Raw genomic sequence first — 14,016 nt, 5'->3', positions numbered from 1 at the left:
AGAAGCAGCGTGTGTTCCACGCAGACCCGAACACGATAAACAAGCAAGAAAATCAACCGTAAGATATGCAACTGCAACCGCAAACCTAAACCAAAATGACTAGATGATCTGACACGCCAAACGTTGTCGGTGTGTGAAGTAGTAAGCGTTATTTAGTAGTGGAGTGAGTGTAGCGGCTCCTAGTGGCTCCTTTTCCAGCCCCTACCTCGTCGCCCTATATCGCTCGTCGGATAGTTTATGTATGTATGTGTGTGTGTATTTGTATGTGAGCGAGGCGAGAAGAAGAAGAACGGACAAAGAATTCCCGGTAATTATTCACCACAAAATTCTTTCTCGCTCCCTATGACCCTACTCCCTCCACTTCTCTCATTCTTGCTGTTTGCAATATGTAAGAACTAATTTATATGATAAGGAAGCGTTAAGGAAGCAAAACCGGCGAGCGTCGATTACTCTCGAAACAATAAGAAGATGAAGAAGAAGGAAGGAAGAAAGCGAGCGAGAAACAAATAAAACAAAAAACAAACAAAAAACTACACCGACATGTGAAACCCAACATGCTGCAATAAGAGGAAACCGGAAAAGCAAAGCAAAACACTATTTCTTAGCTATCTAGTAACATCATCATCCTACACTATCTCGCGTACTGCTACTACTGCTAACCAAACCAACCTAGAGTTGGTAGTCGGGATCGGACGTAACCGTACGATCAACAGGACGAACTAGAACAAACAAAACAACAAACAAACAAAACAAACTTTAAAAAACGAGTAGAGATGGCAGGTGCGAGCGGGTGGGTTGCCTCCATCGCCATGCGGACGCGGTTGCCGGCGAAGCCCGCAACGGAAGGATTCTATGCAATACTCTATTTTGTCACATGGTGAGTAACGGTGTGCGCCTCTTAAAACCCGCTAAACTTTCCTCCCGTTTCTAATGGTTCATTGCTGTTCGTTTACAGGTACCTGGCTCAGAAGACTGTCTCTTACTGGCTGTTAGGAAGAAGCAAAAACGAAGTGCGAGAAGAAGCTAACGAGCGCAAGGAAAAAGGAGAACCGATTGAAAGTTTAAAGATGGTAAAACAAAATTGATACGACACAGCAAAGCAAAAGAAAGAAAATGAAAGAGGAAAACAAAAATATAGTATCCGTTATACCAAAACCAAACTCGACAAAAAAGTAAGAAAAAAAAAAGAGTAAGTAAGTAAATGAATCGAGAGACCATTTATAAATTGAACCTTGTTAAAATGAAAACAGAAAGTATTGTTGAGCCTTATCTCGTTTTGTGTTTTCACAATAAAATCAATTACATGTTTGATATACAAGTCTGATTCTGTGTTGAAAGGAATAATTTTTAAGGCTGATAGTCGAGGCAGGTCAACCACAATCAGCAAACCCGCAGATACACGAACAGCTACACACACTCACGTATACCAAACAGACAACATTGACACGAACAAAAAAACCGGATCACATATTCATATTATTGCGTGCATAACTAGAATCATATATAAATATATCGCTCGTGAAATAAGTGTAAAACTGCTATCAAAATCAAATCGATGGAGAACAAACAAAAAAAACCCAATATACATATACATAGAACGTTTACAAAACAAACCAAAAGAGGAAAAAACAAAACTATGAAGTGAAAAACATAATTATCAAGTGTTAGTAGTTTGAAGCAAACCGTTTAGTCATGTTGTTAGCGAGAGGATGTTGTAGGGAGGCGGCCCCGATACGCCCACTAGTAATGAAGTAGAAATGGATGGCGGAGTTGTCGAACTTCCAGGCCGGAGCTGAATGAGGTGGGCGGCCCGGCAGTGTGAAGAAGAAAGTAGGGCAATCGGCTAGTTGCGGATGGTCCGATTTTCTTTGTCCGTGCCTGGGCAGCACCATCGTCAGCAGGATAGACTGTACTTTAAGATTGATGTTTATACGCCGAACTCGGTACGACAGGGGGTTAAACCGAAATATCCAGTCCGGCATTTGCTGAATGTGTACTAGAGCGTAGTATTGTAGTAGACGGTAGACAGAGGAAGGAATTTATGTTGTTGGTGGCAAACAAACTAGGTAAGGCAGCAACATGGATGGTACAGGACTCAAGCAAACCAAGCAGACGTTACGTAACGGTTACGCGGTCTCTTGCTCGTGTAGGAACCCCAGGGATACCAAGTAATCTCGTTCTCGAACGGAACAAAGAAGGCTGTCAAGAAAGCATTATTAGTGAAAAAAGAAGCAAGAAGGGAGAAGATATGAAACTCACCCAAAAGCTAAGGGAGATACGACCATCGGCTACTCGAACCGAGGCACTCTTTTTTGGGGGAGAAACTGTACTGAAAGCGTATCCATATATATATACATATATATATTCATATAGCGTCACACGTGATATTATGTTGATATTCCTTGCAAATTTGCTCCTGTTTCGATATGCTTCCTTGCTCCGAAAAAGCGCGGGCGACAAGTGAGAGTGAGAAACGATTGTGAAAGTTGTTCCTCTTGAATTATTTATTATGTTTTTAAATTAACTTTACGAACTGCAAAATTCTCTACACGATCTTACAATAAAAAAACGAACATACTCCACAAAAATGAAAATAAAAAAAACTCCTTCTGGAGAAGCTGGTCTGCTGTTTTCAAGGATCCCACGCTAAATGTCCCTCGGCTCGTTGCTGCGAACACACATACGCAACGCCAATACAAACACTGATTCCAGTGTGTGTGTGTGGCAGTGACCTCGTTTGCAACAGCAGCAGGCACATCGGTTAGTTTAAACGATTGTTAATACTATTTATAACAAAGTGAATTCATGGCTGGACAATCTCTCGACTAAGATCAAGAACGTAAAAGTAAAACACAAACCCACGTACACGTACACAAAGGACACATTTGCATGCCAACACGAGGGATAAGGTTGTTAAAGATGAACAAAGCGAGCAAATAAAAAAAAAAACAATGGTGGCGAAGCGCAATATACATGTTTACCAGGACGCCGCATCGAGGATACATACAGACAGCCATAGCGAACAGTGAAACCTTTGCAACAAATGTCCAGTGCGGCAAGCGCATCCCTTTTGTTCGCCCCCTTTCCCCCATCCCCTCCCCCTCACCCTATACCCAAGCGATACTATGACTCTGTTGCTTAATGGTGTAAGTGATGCAATTGCTTGTAAAATAGTAATAAATCAATCACATATTACAAAACACGAAAACACCCCGTTCTGGATCGCTGAGATGACAATCGCTGGACGCAAGGGACAAGTAGGACGAAAGAAAGGATGGCTTCAAGCGTTGGCTTCACTCTTGCTTGGTACTGGAACAAATACATCTCTTTCCGGCGCGTTACGTTCTTGACCCTCCATCCGAGACCGAGTTACTTTCGAAGGACGCTAAAAACATAATAAAAACATATTTCGTTAGAGTATTGCATGATGTTTTTTAAAACGTTTGATAGACCTTCTTAATAATAAATTACATGGATAAGTATTCTTTCATAGTGAACAGAAAGAATGGCACAGGTGCATCTCGGATGGCTTGATTTTATTTACCTATACAACATATTGCCAGTTGCGTACGCATAATACATTACAAAAAATTAAACATTTTCCTAAGCTTCGGGGGGGAGTACAGTGAACAAAACGAAATCATATATAAAGATATAAAGAAAACGACTATAACGTTCAAATAGGATATGAAGTGGATACCTAAAAGTAACTGCACAAAAGATACATAAATGTGTGATACACCTTGTAACACCTTTTTTTTACTGAACTTCCGTTCCGATTCGATACGGTGATTACCGGAGCTTTGAACACCCAATCAAAACAAACGCGTACAAGCCCTTTTCCCTTAAACGGGTTAAGTGAATACACTCTTGCTTTAGATGGGATCGGTTCTATGGTTCACAGTTACGGAAGATCGGTTAAAAGTTGGTGGTAGAAGGTGTAACACTTGGTTGGTTGACGATTTCCGCCACACGCCAACAAACGAAAGATCAGCGTACCGCCTTCGTATGGCTACAGAGCAGATGAACAACAATCGGTTTTACAACAGCTCGCAGGTTTTGGTTTTGAAACCACCCGACTAAAAACCCTGCTGTCTTCAGCGCCCTGATGGAAACCCTCGAAGCAGGGCGTTTTGGATGGCCCTCCGACAAAGAGAGTCGTGATGAAGCAGGGGGACATCAGGGCCTTGAAGGTAGCAATTCGGTTTTCACGGGCAACTCTATGAAGGAACTCATCAGGGTCCGGCGTGTGTGTGTGTTTACTTTTTGCCCAGAATCCAGTTCAGCAGCACACTGGAGGCGCTCTGCTGCGAGGAGGTGTCTGCGTCCGCTGGAAGGTTCGAGATGGTGAGAAAGGTTTCCGTGCGATGGAGGGGCGGAGGAGGAGGAACACCTCTCGGTGCTACTTACCGACGACGTCCGTGCCGGTTATCTTGGCGGCCGCCTCCAGCGGCATGTTGGCGAGGTCGCGCTGTATCAGCGTCAGCTGGCGGTTCCGGTCCTCGCGCTCCTCCTGCCAGCGCTTCTCCTTCGAGTAGCTGATCGAGTGCAGCTCGGACAGCTTCGAGCTCAGGTCGGGCGAGTCGGCGGCCGTCGACATGCTCGACGTCGGCCGGGGATCATCGGTGGACGCCGTTGCCGGCCGCTCCGGGGACGACTCGATCGAACACTCGCCGGATGTTCCATACTCTGAAGGGGAAGGAGGGAAGAATAGCAAAAAGGATGAAATCATAGTACAAGCTCTGCGAGTTCACCCTGTTATTTTTGTTATTGACAGCTGTCGGGGACAGTTTCTGTATCCAAGTGAACCTTGTGCAATCGATTTCGGAGACATGAATATGGCTGACCAATACCTAGAACAAAACATAAATAATTATGCCAACAAAAATCGATTTCATTGGCCTTAAGTCCTTAAGACCCTACGGTCCAACGCTGTAGGATCGTTTGGGATTAAGCAAACATGGCTCAAAACCTCTTTAAAACTCCTAGCACTAGTTGTTAAGTGCAGCACTGTTGTAGACCTAATGAAATGTCATAACAAAACAGATGATTGAATCCTTTCATTGAGTATATTTTTTTTTCCTCCAGAACCAACCTGAACCTTTAATGGGTTCGGATGTGTTGTGTTGTCATATGTTTTGGCAGTTTCTAGTGATTTGTTTTTTGTTCCACATATCCATCACAAACTGACCATAAAATGAAAGCACACACACCTCAATAAAACCAATTGGACTTATTAAACATTGATGGACTATGTCAAAACATTGATAAACCTTGTTTGAGTCTATTAGGTATTGGAAATGTTACTTGGTTGGTTACTCTACACTTTTGGGATTCGAATCCTTCTAAATCTTTGAATCTCTGTAGCGACTCATAACTCAACTTTCACGATTTAAGGCACAAAAGAGTGAAGATTCGAATCATCATGATTGAGTCAGATTAAAAAAAGCTAGTCCAAAAAGAGGATCGTGTACCTGTTGCGTCTCCGCCGGTCGGAACGGTGGCACACTTCAACCGGAACTCCTCGTGCATGCGCAGCGCGTTCGAGAGTCGCAGCTGCAGTGCGTCCCGCTCCTCTAGCAGATTGCGTAGCTCGAGCTCCAGCTCGTCGCAGCGCATGTCCCGCTGGTAGATCATGTAGAGGGCGAGCTCCAGCTCGGCCCGGGAGTCTCGCGAATCGGCACTTTGCTGCTGCTGCTGTCCGGAAGAGGGTGGTGACACGCCGCCACTGTTGATGAGCGCAAGCAATCGCGTTGGATCGACGTGCGCCGCGAGCCGGGCGTATTCGGCGCTGCGGACCGCGAGCTGCTCCTTCAGCGTCACTATCTCCAGCTCCTGCCGTTCGAGCACCTCGCGGACCTTCGCATCGGCCGGCACGACCTCGGCGGGCTGCTCCACGGCGCGCTCGTAGTCGAGTGCCTCGATCGGGGCCGCATCCAGCAGCTGCTGCTCGTAGAAGGCCTTCTGCTGCTCGAGCTCGAGCACGCGAGCTTCGAGTGTGGCGATCTGCTGCTCGTAAGCCGTGGTCGTTGGCACCGGAACTGGGGCCGACACCTGTTCGGTCGGCGCCGCCAGCTGCATCTGTTCGAGCGTCGCACGCAGCATCTGCAGCTCGACGTTTTTCGCGTCCAGCTCGAGCGTCGCCTTGTGCAGCCGGTCTTCGAACTGCAGGTCGAGCAGGATCTGCTGGTTCAGGGCCTCCAGCTCGCGGCCCATCTCGGACTTTTCGTCCTCGAGCAACCGATTGCGGTGCTCCAGTTCGGCGAGTCGCGTTTCCACGAGCTCGGAGGTTGGTGATGTTGACGTTGTTGGTGCGGACGAGATCGCGGCGCGCTGTTCCAGCTCGCTCAGCTGGCCGCGTAGCTGCTCGGCCTGTTCGGCCACCCCGGACAGTTGCTCCAGCTGCGCGTTCAGATGCATCAGCTCGGACTCGCGCGTCTGCAGGGCGGCCGTCATGTGCTGGAGGCGATCGCGCAACACCTCCGGCTCCTGGGACGCGGTGCGCAGCGCTTCGATCTGCCTATCCTGGTGCTCCTTCAGCTCGGTCAGCTTCTCGCACGCCGTCTCGAGCGTGTCCAGCTTGGCGAGCAGCGCCTCCTTCTCGGCCAGAAGCTTCGCACGTTCCGCCTCGGCCGCACTCGAGCGTGACTCGTCCTCCGGCAGCGACGTTGTGGAGGCCGGCACGTCCACGTCCCACCCATCGGACGGCGAGGTCGTTGCCGTGGCCGCTTCCTCCAGCACGTCACATCGCGCCCGGGTTTCCTTCAGCTTGCGCAACAGCTTGCCCGCCTTCACCTTCAGGTCGGTGATTTCCTGCTGCATCAGCTGCTGCTGCGCCCGCAACTGCTCGATCGTTTCGTTCTTCTGGCGGAGCATCTGCTCCAGGGCGCAACTGCCCTCGCCGTCGCCACCGCCCGCCTGCATGCGCTCCTGCAGCTGATCCAGCTCCTCGTTCAGCGCCTCGTTCAGCGACGACAGGATGGACGTGTTCGTCAGGTTCTCGCTCGTTTGCCGCTCGAGCGACGCGATCCGCGCCCGGAGGCGCTCCGACTCGGCGGACATACCGTCGACGGTCTGCTGCAGCGCGACTCGCTCCCCAACCGACTCGAGTAGCTTCTGCTGCAGCGCGTTCAGCTCCTGGAAGTGGTTACGGCCCAGCACGTCCTGCTGCTCGCAGCACTCCTTGTACGTTTTGCGCAGCGACTCCAGCTCCTTGTCCTTGCGCTGGAGCGCCTCGTTCAGCTGCTCCTTGGAGTGCTTCACGTCCGCGAGCTGCGCTTCGTAGTCCTGCCTCACCGCCTCCAGCTCTGCGTCCTGCAGCTCGTCAAGCTGATCCTTGCTGAGCGCACCCGGGTTCGCCATCTGCTCTTCCAGCCGCTCGCGCAGCGTCTCCAACTCTTCGTTCTTCCGCCGGAGCGCCTCGTTCAGCTGCTCCTTGGAGTGCTTCACGTCCGCGAGCTGCGCTTCGTACTCCTGCCTCACCGCCTCAAGTTTCGCGTGCTGCAGGAGCTCGTCCGGCTGTCGTTGACGCAGCGTTTCCAACTCTTCGTCCTTCCGCCGGAGCGCGTCGGTCAGCTGCTCCCTAAGCTGCGCCGTCGCTGCCAGCTGCTCTTCCAGCTCGCGATCTTTTTGCGCGAGCGTCTGCTCCAGCTGTTCCTTCACTTGCCGGCCGTTCGCGAGCTGGTTCTCGTACCCTTGACAGAGCGCCTCCAGTTCTTCGTCCTTCTGCCGGATGACACTGTCTATCTGTTGCTCGGTTTGTGTTTTCTGCGTGTGCTGCACGTCGCATGACTTCCGCAGGCGGGCAAGCTCCTGATCCTTCTGCGCGAGGGCGTCGCTAAGCTGGTTCTTTGCTAGTGTTAGCTCCGCCTGCTGTTCCACATATTGCCGGCGGCCGGACTCCGCCTCGTGGGTCATCGTTGCTAGCGCGTCCTGGAGCTGCTCCTTGGTTTGTGCTTCCTCAAGCAGCTTCTGCTGGTAACCCTCTACCTCTCGGGTCAACCGGTCGAGCGCATCTTGAAGCTGTTCCTTCGTCTGAACCTCCTCGAGCAGCTTCTCCTCGTAGTCGTGGCGCAACGACTCCACCTCCCGGGTCAACCGGTCGAGCGCATCTTGAAGCTGCTCCTTCGTTTGCACCTCCTCGAGCAGCTTCTTCTCGTAGTCGCGGCGCAACACCTCCAACTCCTGATCCTTCCGCCTGAGCTCAACGTTGAGCTGCTCCTTTGCCTGCGAGTTCGAGCCCAGCTGCTCGTCGTAGTCCTCGCGCATCGCGTCCATCTCCGAGTCCCTCCGCCGCAGCTCGTCGCTCAGCTTGAACTCCCGCGCCAGCGCTTCCTCACGCAGCTGCTCGAGCCGCGCCTCATGCTCCCGCTCGCACCGTTCGTATTCCCCGCGCAGCTCCTGATGGCTGCGGTCCAGCTCCGTCGTCTGCTTGCGGATCAGCTGCAGCTCGTCGGCGAGGGTTTCGTTCGCCGCCCGCAGCTCGTCCGCGGTGGCCTTCTCTTGCTGCAGCGCCTGCTCGCACAGTGCGAGCGTTTCCCGTAGCTGCGCGGTTTCCTGCTCGGCAGTGGCGAGTGCGTTTTGCAACGAGCTGCGCACCGTTTCCGCTTCCTGTAGCCGGCTGTGGAGTCCGTCCATGTCGGACTGCAGTTGAGCCATCTGCGTGCTTGAGCACATCGTACGCTGCAGCTCGCCCTGGGCTTGCTCGAGCTCCTGCGCTAGCTTGGCGATTGTTTGCTGTTGTTCGCCGGTCGCCTGCTGCATCGTTGACAGTTGCCCACGGGTGTGCTCCATTTCGGCGTGCAGCTTGCGGGCGCTCTGTTCCGAATCGTGCAGACGCGCGTCGACGCCGGCTAGTTCTTGCGTTTTTTGCGCGAGCGTTCGTTCGATAGCCCGCTCCGCCTCTACCAACACTGCGCACCACTCGGCGAGATGCGAAATGTTATCGATCGGAGGCACGGGTTCACCGCCAGAGTGCCACCGGTCGCCGAATCGCCTTACCCAAGCCTCCACCTGGGCTAGCAGATCGCTCAACGAGCGCTCCTTGTCGTGCGCCCCCGCTAGCTTCCGCTCGCTCTCGTCCAGCAGGTGCTGCAGGCGACGGCGCTGCTCGTGTTCCGCTTTGACCGCCGCATTCAGCTCCTCCTTCTCGCCCTTCAGCCGCCCGAGCAGCAGCGTTTGGTTGTGGAAGTCTTCCAGCTTGCTCTGCGTCATGCGCAGCTCGTCCTCCAGGTAGGCCGTGCGGCGCTCGTGCTCCTGCAGCCGGTGCGCTTCCTTGATCTTCTCCTTGATGATTGCCTTGCACTTTTCGATCTTAGCGTTCTTACTGGCGACCTCCTTCCGGCCCGCGTCTAGCTCGACCCGCAGCTGCTCCAGCTCCTGCTCGAGCTCGCGTACCCGATTGTCGAGCGCGGTGCGCTCTTCCTGGGCGGCGGCCAGCTGGCTACCGAGTGCGGCCCGCTCGTCGCGACCTGCCTCACATTCCGCCTCCAGCTGGTACTTCTGTTCGAGCAAGCGGTGAAGCTCGTTGTTGAGATGATGAAGCTTTTGCGCCAGCTGCTCGTTTTCCTCCCGCAACGCAGTGTCGTCGTTCTCTGGCGGCGAAGAGAGCTGTTGCTGCTCCTCCATCAGCCGCCGGTTCGCCTCGGCCAGCTGCTTGTTTTCCTGCTCCAGCTCGGTACATTGCGCGTTCTTGCGCTTCAGATTGGCGGCGAACTTCTTCAGCTTGTCCAGCAACTCTTGGTTCTTCTGCTCGAGCTCAGCCTTCGCCGGGTGTTCGTCCGCGCGCGTGTTGGCAGCTTGCAGCTCCTCAATCCGTTGCTCCAACGCTTCCGCCGACCGGGACAGCTCGTCGATGCGGTGCTCCAGCGTGGCGATGGTTTCACCCTTCTGCTGGACGGCTTCGTTCGCTCGGCGCAGTTCCGTGGTCAGCTGCTCGATCCTTTCCTCGTTGGCGTCACTTTCGGCGCACAGCAGCTCGTACTTGGGCCCCAGCTGCTCCGCTTTGTCCGCTCGCAGCTGCAGTAGGTGCGACTGCTCCCGTGCCTCGTGCAGCTGCTGCTGCAGGTGAAGCATCTCCGTCGACTTCGCTTTCGCCTGCGCCTCCATCATTCGCTTCAGCGCGACGATTTCCTCGTTCTTACTATTCAGCTCTACCTTCAGCAGCTCCGGTTCGTCGTCGGAGCTCTTTTCGGACGCCACCTCGAGCTCGCGCTTCAGCGCGTCTAGCTGATATCGCTCCGCGCGTTCCACAGCGGACTCCTCCTTCTCGAAGCCTGCCGCATCGGCCGTTTGCTTTTGCTGCGACAGCATCGCTATCTGTTCGCACAACTTCGACCGCTCGAGCAGGCACGCGTTGTAGTCGTTCACTAGCTGCCTGCTTGCGGTTATTAGATTTTTAGCGTTCGACGCCAGCTTCTTCGACACCTGCAGCTTCTTCTGCTTGTCTTTGTTTTTATGATAGTTGGCCAACTCGTTCTCGAGCGCGATCAGTGCCTGTTCGTACGCCTCGTCGGTGGACGTCGCTGCCGGATCCGGTGCCGACGACGATTGGAAGCTGACCGGAGGTGTGCCCTCTTCCACCGCCACCACTTTGCCTCCCACCGTACGCGCTGTGTCCAGCTCGTGCAGGATGCTTTCCTTCTCGACGTGTATTGCCTGTAGCTTCTCCTCCAGGCTGGACTTGGTCGACTCCAGCTCCATGCTGTAGCTGCAAAGCTGCGCGTTGATCTGCTTCAGCCTCTCCAGCTCGCTGATATACGCCTGGTTCTCGATCGAAATGGCGTCCAGCTTTTCTAGCACCTCGCGCCGCTCGTCGGTGAACATCTCCACCTTATCCATCAGCTCCTTGCTTTCTTCCATCAGCTTCAGTAGGCTTTCGTTCAGATTTTCCTTCGAATCGTCCCGCTCGACCGCCGGCCCCCCGCCGTCGGTGTCGTCCGCCTGGCCGAGGGCACGCTTTTCCGACTTCTCCATCTCCTGCTTCTCATGCGCCGTTAAGTTTTCCAGTATTTCGATCGACTCCGCCGAGCTAACCTTCTCGATGCTAAGCTTTTCGATTCTGCCCAGCAGCTCGCCGTTTTCCTCCATGGCCTGCTTCAGCTTCTGCTGCAGCTCCGCCTTCTCTGCCTCCCACGTGTGCAGCACCTTCGTGAGCTCGGTTTTGTCCGCGAGACACTTCTCCAGCTGCTCCTCCAGCTCGATCGAGAGCATTTGGGTCGCTATTGCACCGTTATCACCATGTACTTCCGGTCCCCCCACCACCACCACCGCTCGCTCGTTCAGCAGCTGCAGCTCATTTCGTGTGCGACACAAATCCTCGCTCAAATCGTTCTTCTGCTCCTCGAGCAGCTGCATTGCCGTCGCCTGGTTCTGGCACGTCAGCTCGAGCGTTTCGATGCGCTTCTGCACTTCCGGTGCAAGCGTGCCTTCCTCACCGACGGCTTCACCCCTGCTGGATTGCCGAGTACCGTCCCCTCCCGCCGCGGACAGCGCGTTCAGTTCCTCGGTCAACCGGGCCACCTCCTCGTGCACGTTGGAAACCTTCTTGAACGTATCCACCTGCTTCTGCAGCTGCTTGATGCGTAGTTTGCATTTGATCATCGTTTTGTTCGACTCGTCGAGCTGCTGCCTCAGCTTCGTTGCTTCCGTTTCCAGCTCTTCGTCGGCCGAACGCGGAAACAGTGGCTTCGGGCCACTGCTCTTCAGCTTTTCCTGCAGCACCGACACGTTCGCCGTCATCACGTTAAGTTCGATCGTTTTCTCCTCCAGCGATTGGCGCAGGTCAGCCATTTGCTGATTCATTTTTTCCATCTCCTGGTCCTGGGCAGCTATGCTATGCTCGAGCGAGGCTATTTTTTCTAACGCGTTGCGTAGGTCAACACCCTCTTCGTTTGCAACGTCCTGGCTCCATTCTCCGGGTGGATTTTGACACTCTGGAACATTAGAGCGGAAGTGGTGTTGGTAAAAAAATGTCTAGCTTTCAAGTACAAAGTTTGACCTACCTTTTTCATGCTGCGTTTGATTGGACTTTTCTCTAATTCTTTCCAGTGGATCGTAACCGTAGGTTTCCAGAAGGCGAGTTTCTGCTTCTTCTATCGTTAATTTATGAGCTTTCTCAAGGAGGTTCACCTGTGAAACAAAACAGGAAATTTTACATACATTCGGTTGATAAGTGATGAAGCTTCGTACAAACCTGTAAACGGTGCAGCTCCTTTACGAGCGAGATATCGCGATGCGTATCTTCATCCCAGGCACACTCAAAGCCAGTAACATTGTTTACTAACTGGCACACCGCCAGCAATTGATCATCAATGATGCTGTTCTTCTCTTGTAGGCATTCGTTGAGTGCTTTCAGTTCACCTTCCAGCAGATCATCGTTCTTGGTCTGCGTGGCCACGGCGGTCGGAATACTGCTACTGGTGGGGTTTTGCTTACTATCCTTGTAGAACGACGAATCGCTTTCCTCCCTGCTACCGTATGCGGTCGAGTTAAGCCACGGCGAATCGTCAACAATGGATATGGATTGGTTGATTGCAAGCCCTTGCCGAATGGATGGATCAAAGACATGTGGCCCCACATCGTCCAGCGCTAGCGTGTCGAGTCCGTCGATGTACGAGCGCCGTCGGTCGTGTTCGGTCGATTTTTCCAGCGTTTGCTGCGTCGTCTCAAGTTTGTGCTTGATTTCGATCACCTTCTCCTCGATTTCTCGTTTGCACGACTCTCGTTCTGCCATCTTCAGCCGATTTTTCTCGATCTGCTGCCGCAGCAACGAGCACTTCTCCATCGGTGACGATTCCGATCGGCCACGCTGGAACGATGTGGTGGCCGCATCCGCACGATCGCCCGGGTATTTGACATTCGGCTCGGTGATTGGCGCGAGTAGCGAAGTGTTTGCACTGTTGGCTCGATTCAGCCGTGAAGTGGTAACCTTCGTCTTGAAGTGAGTCAAACGCTGTGCAATGTTTTTCACTTTCTCCTGCGCTGTTGCATTCTTCATATCGTTCACTACCTCGGTCTGTCGAATGATCTCGCGAAGGGCTGTTATTTTCGCCTGTAACGTAAAACGATGTACATTAATATAGTAAATTCAGCCTACTATGGCCTAAACAACAGCAATGCCTACCTGTTGTTCGCTGAAACTTGATTGCAATTCCAGCAATTCAGGATCGTCAACGACATCAGATTTGCTTGGAGTTGACATGGTGGCAGGTAGGTTCGTCTCGAGAAGGGAAAGTTCAGAGATTAATGCTTCCTGGAAAAGATTTTAAATGCTTGAAATACTACACAATCCTTTCAAATTAACCCAACTTCTCCCCATCCAGCACGCTCAGTTGGTACCTTTCGAAGTAAATTTACACTTTACACGATAAAATTATTCGAACTAATGAAAACATTATCGAGGACTTGATGTACACATCATCACTGTCGTATTGTACTGAAACAATCTATTTTGACAGTTCTCGGCCTTCGCGCTTGACAGCCGTGTTTGTACCAACTGTACATCGGCATTTTGAAGGGAGTTGCTATAAATGTTATACATGTTTTATGGCACACGGTACAATTTAAAAAAATCCGGTACAAACTATATACAAACGCATGCTGGTTAAAGTATTTTTCCATTTGAATATAGGAGCATTGCTACCAACTCTTTCCCAAGAAGCATGGAAATCATTTTACACTGGCTTCCCCAAAGAAAACTTTCAACCTTTTTTAAAAAAATACTTCCTGGGTGCTCACTTTGAACTCGCTGTTAATTCCGCTGTAAGACTTTTCGTTAAAACTTATTAAAGACAATGGGTATTAACACCAGACAGTCTGGTGGAAGATTACTTGAAACTGTTTTAAACATATTACTGAAACATCATTTTGCAGTCATTTTAGTTTGGTTTGTAACGGTCATCATTTACAGAATTCGGCCCATGAGCGCCGGGGCTCACCACCTCCACGGCATGGGCTCGAATCCCAACCGTGACCGGACCTTCTCCTGTATCAGAGGACTGACTATCCACGTACACA

At 51.9% G+C, this 14,016-nt stretch overlaps 1 protein-coding gene and 1 long non-coding RNA gene across 2 annotated transcripts; one reads left to right on the top strand and one right to left on the bottom strand.

Moving 5' to 3' along the window:
* Positions 1-737: 737 nt before the first annotated feature.
* Positions 738-1,114, top strand: LOC131291368 (uncharacterized). The gene is made up of 2 exons (XR_009189299.1): positions 738-877; positions 956-1,114. It is a non-coding gene; the product is annotated as an uncharacterized LOC131291368 (long non-coding RNA).
* Positions 1,115-4,251: 3,137 nt separating this feature from the next.
* Positions 4,252-13,415, bottom strand: LOC131290585 (protein lava lamp). Its single transcript, XM_058319743.1, has 8 exons — positions 13,339-13,415; positions 13,124-13,252; positions 12,194-13,051; positions 12,003-12,129; positions 9,995-11,933; positions 5,475-9,940; positions 4,411-4,689; positions 4,252-4,330 (listed from the first exon to the last, which is right to left on the bottom strand). The coding sequence occupies exons 2-8, from the start codon at positions 13,199-13,201 to the stop codon at positions 4,260-4,262; spliced, it is 7,818 nt and encodes a 2,605-aa protein (XP_058175726.1). The 5' UTR covers positions 13,202-13,252; positions 13,339-13,415; the 3' UTR covers positions 4,252-4,259.
* Between the last annotated feature and the right edge of the window lie 601 nt (positions 13,416-14,016).

Source organism: Anopheles ziemanni, chromosome X, assembly GCF_943734765.1.
Source record: "Anopheles ziemanni chromosome X, idAnoZiCoDA_A2_x.2, whole genome shotgun sequence".
In the NCBI taxonomy this organism is placed as follows: Eukaryota; Metazoa; Arthropoda; class Insecta; order Diptera; family Culicidae; genus Anopheles; species Anopheles ziemanni.
Note: the sequence above shows the minus strand (reverse complement) of the source record. Positions and strands in the feature narration are given on the sequence as shown.

Bases quoted from the DNA above. Each gene is read 5' to 3' on its own strand.
- LOC131290585 (XM_058319743.1), bottom strand. From the start codon at position 13,201: ATGTCAACTCCAAGCAAATCTGATGTCGTTGACGATCCTGAATTGCTG. The intron at 12,130-12,193 runs GTTTGTACGAAG...TTTGTTTCACAG, and splicing joins AGGAGCTGCACCGTTTACAG to GTGAACCTCCTTGAGAAAGC. The intron at 4,331-4,410 runs GTAAGTAGCACC...CGAACCTTCCAG, and splicing joins AACCGGCACGGACGTCGTCG to CGGACGCAGACACCTCCTCG.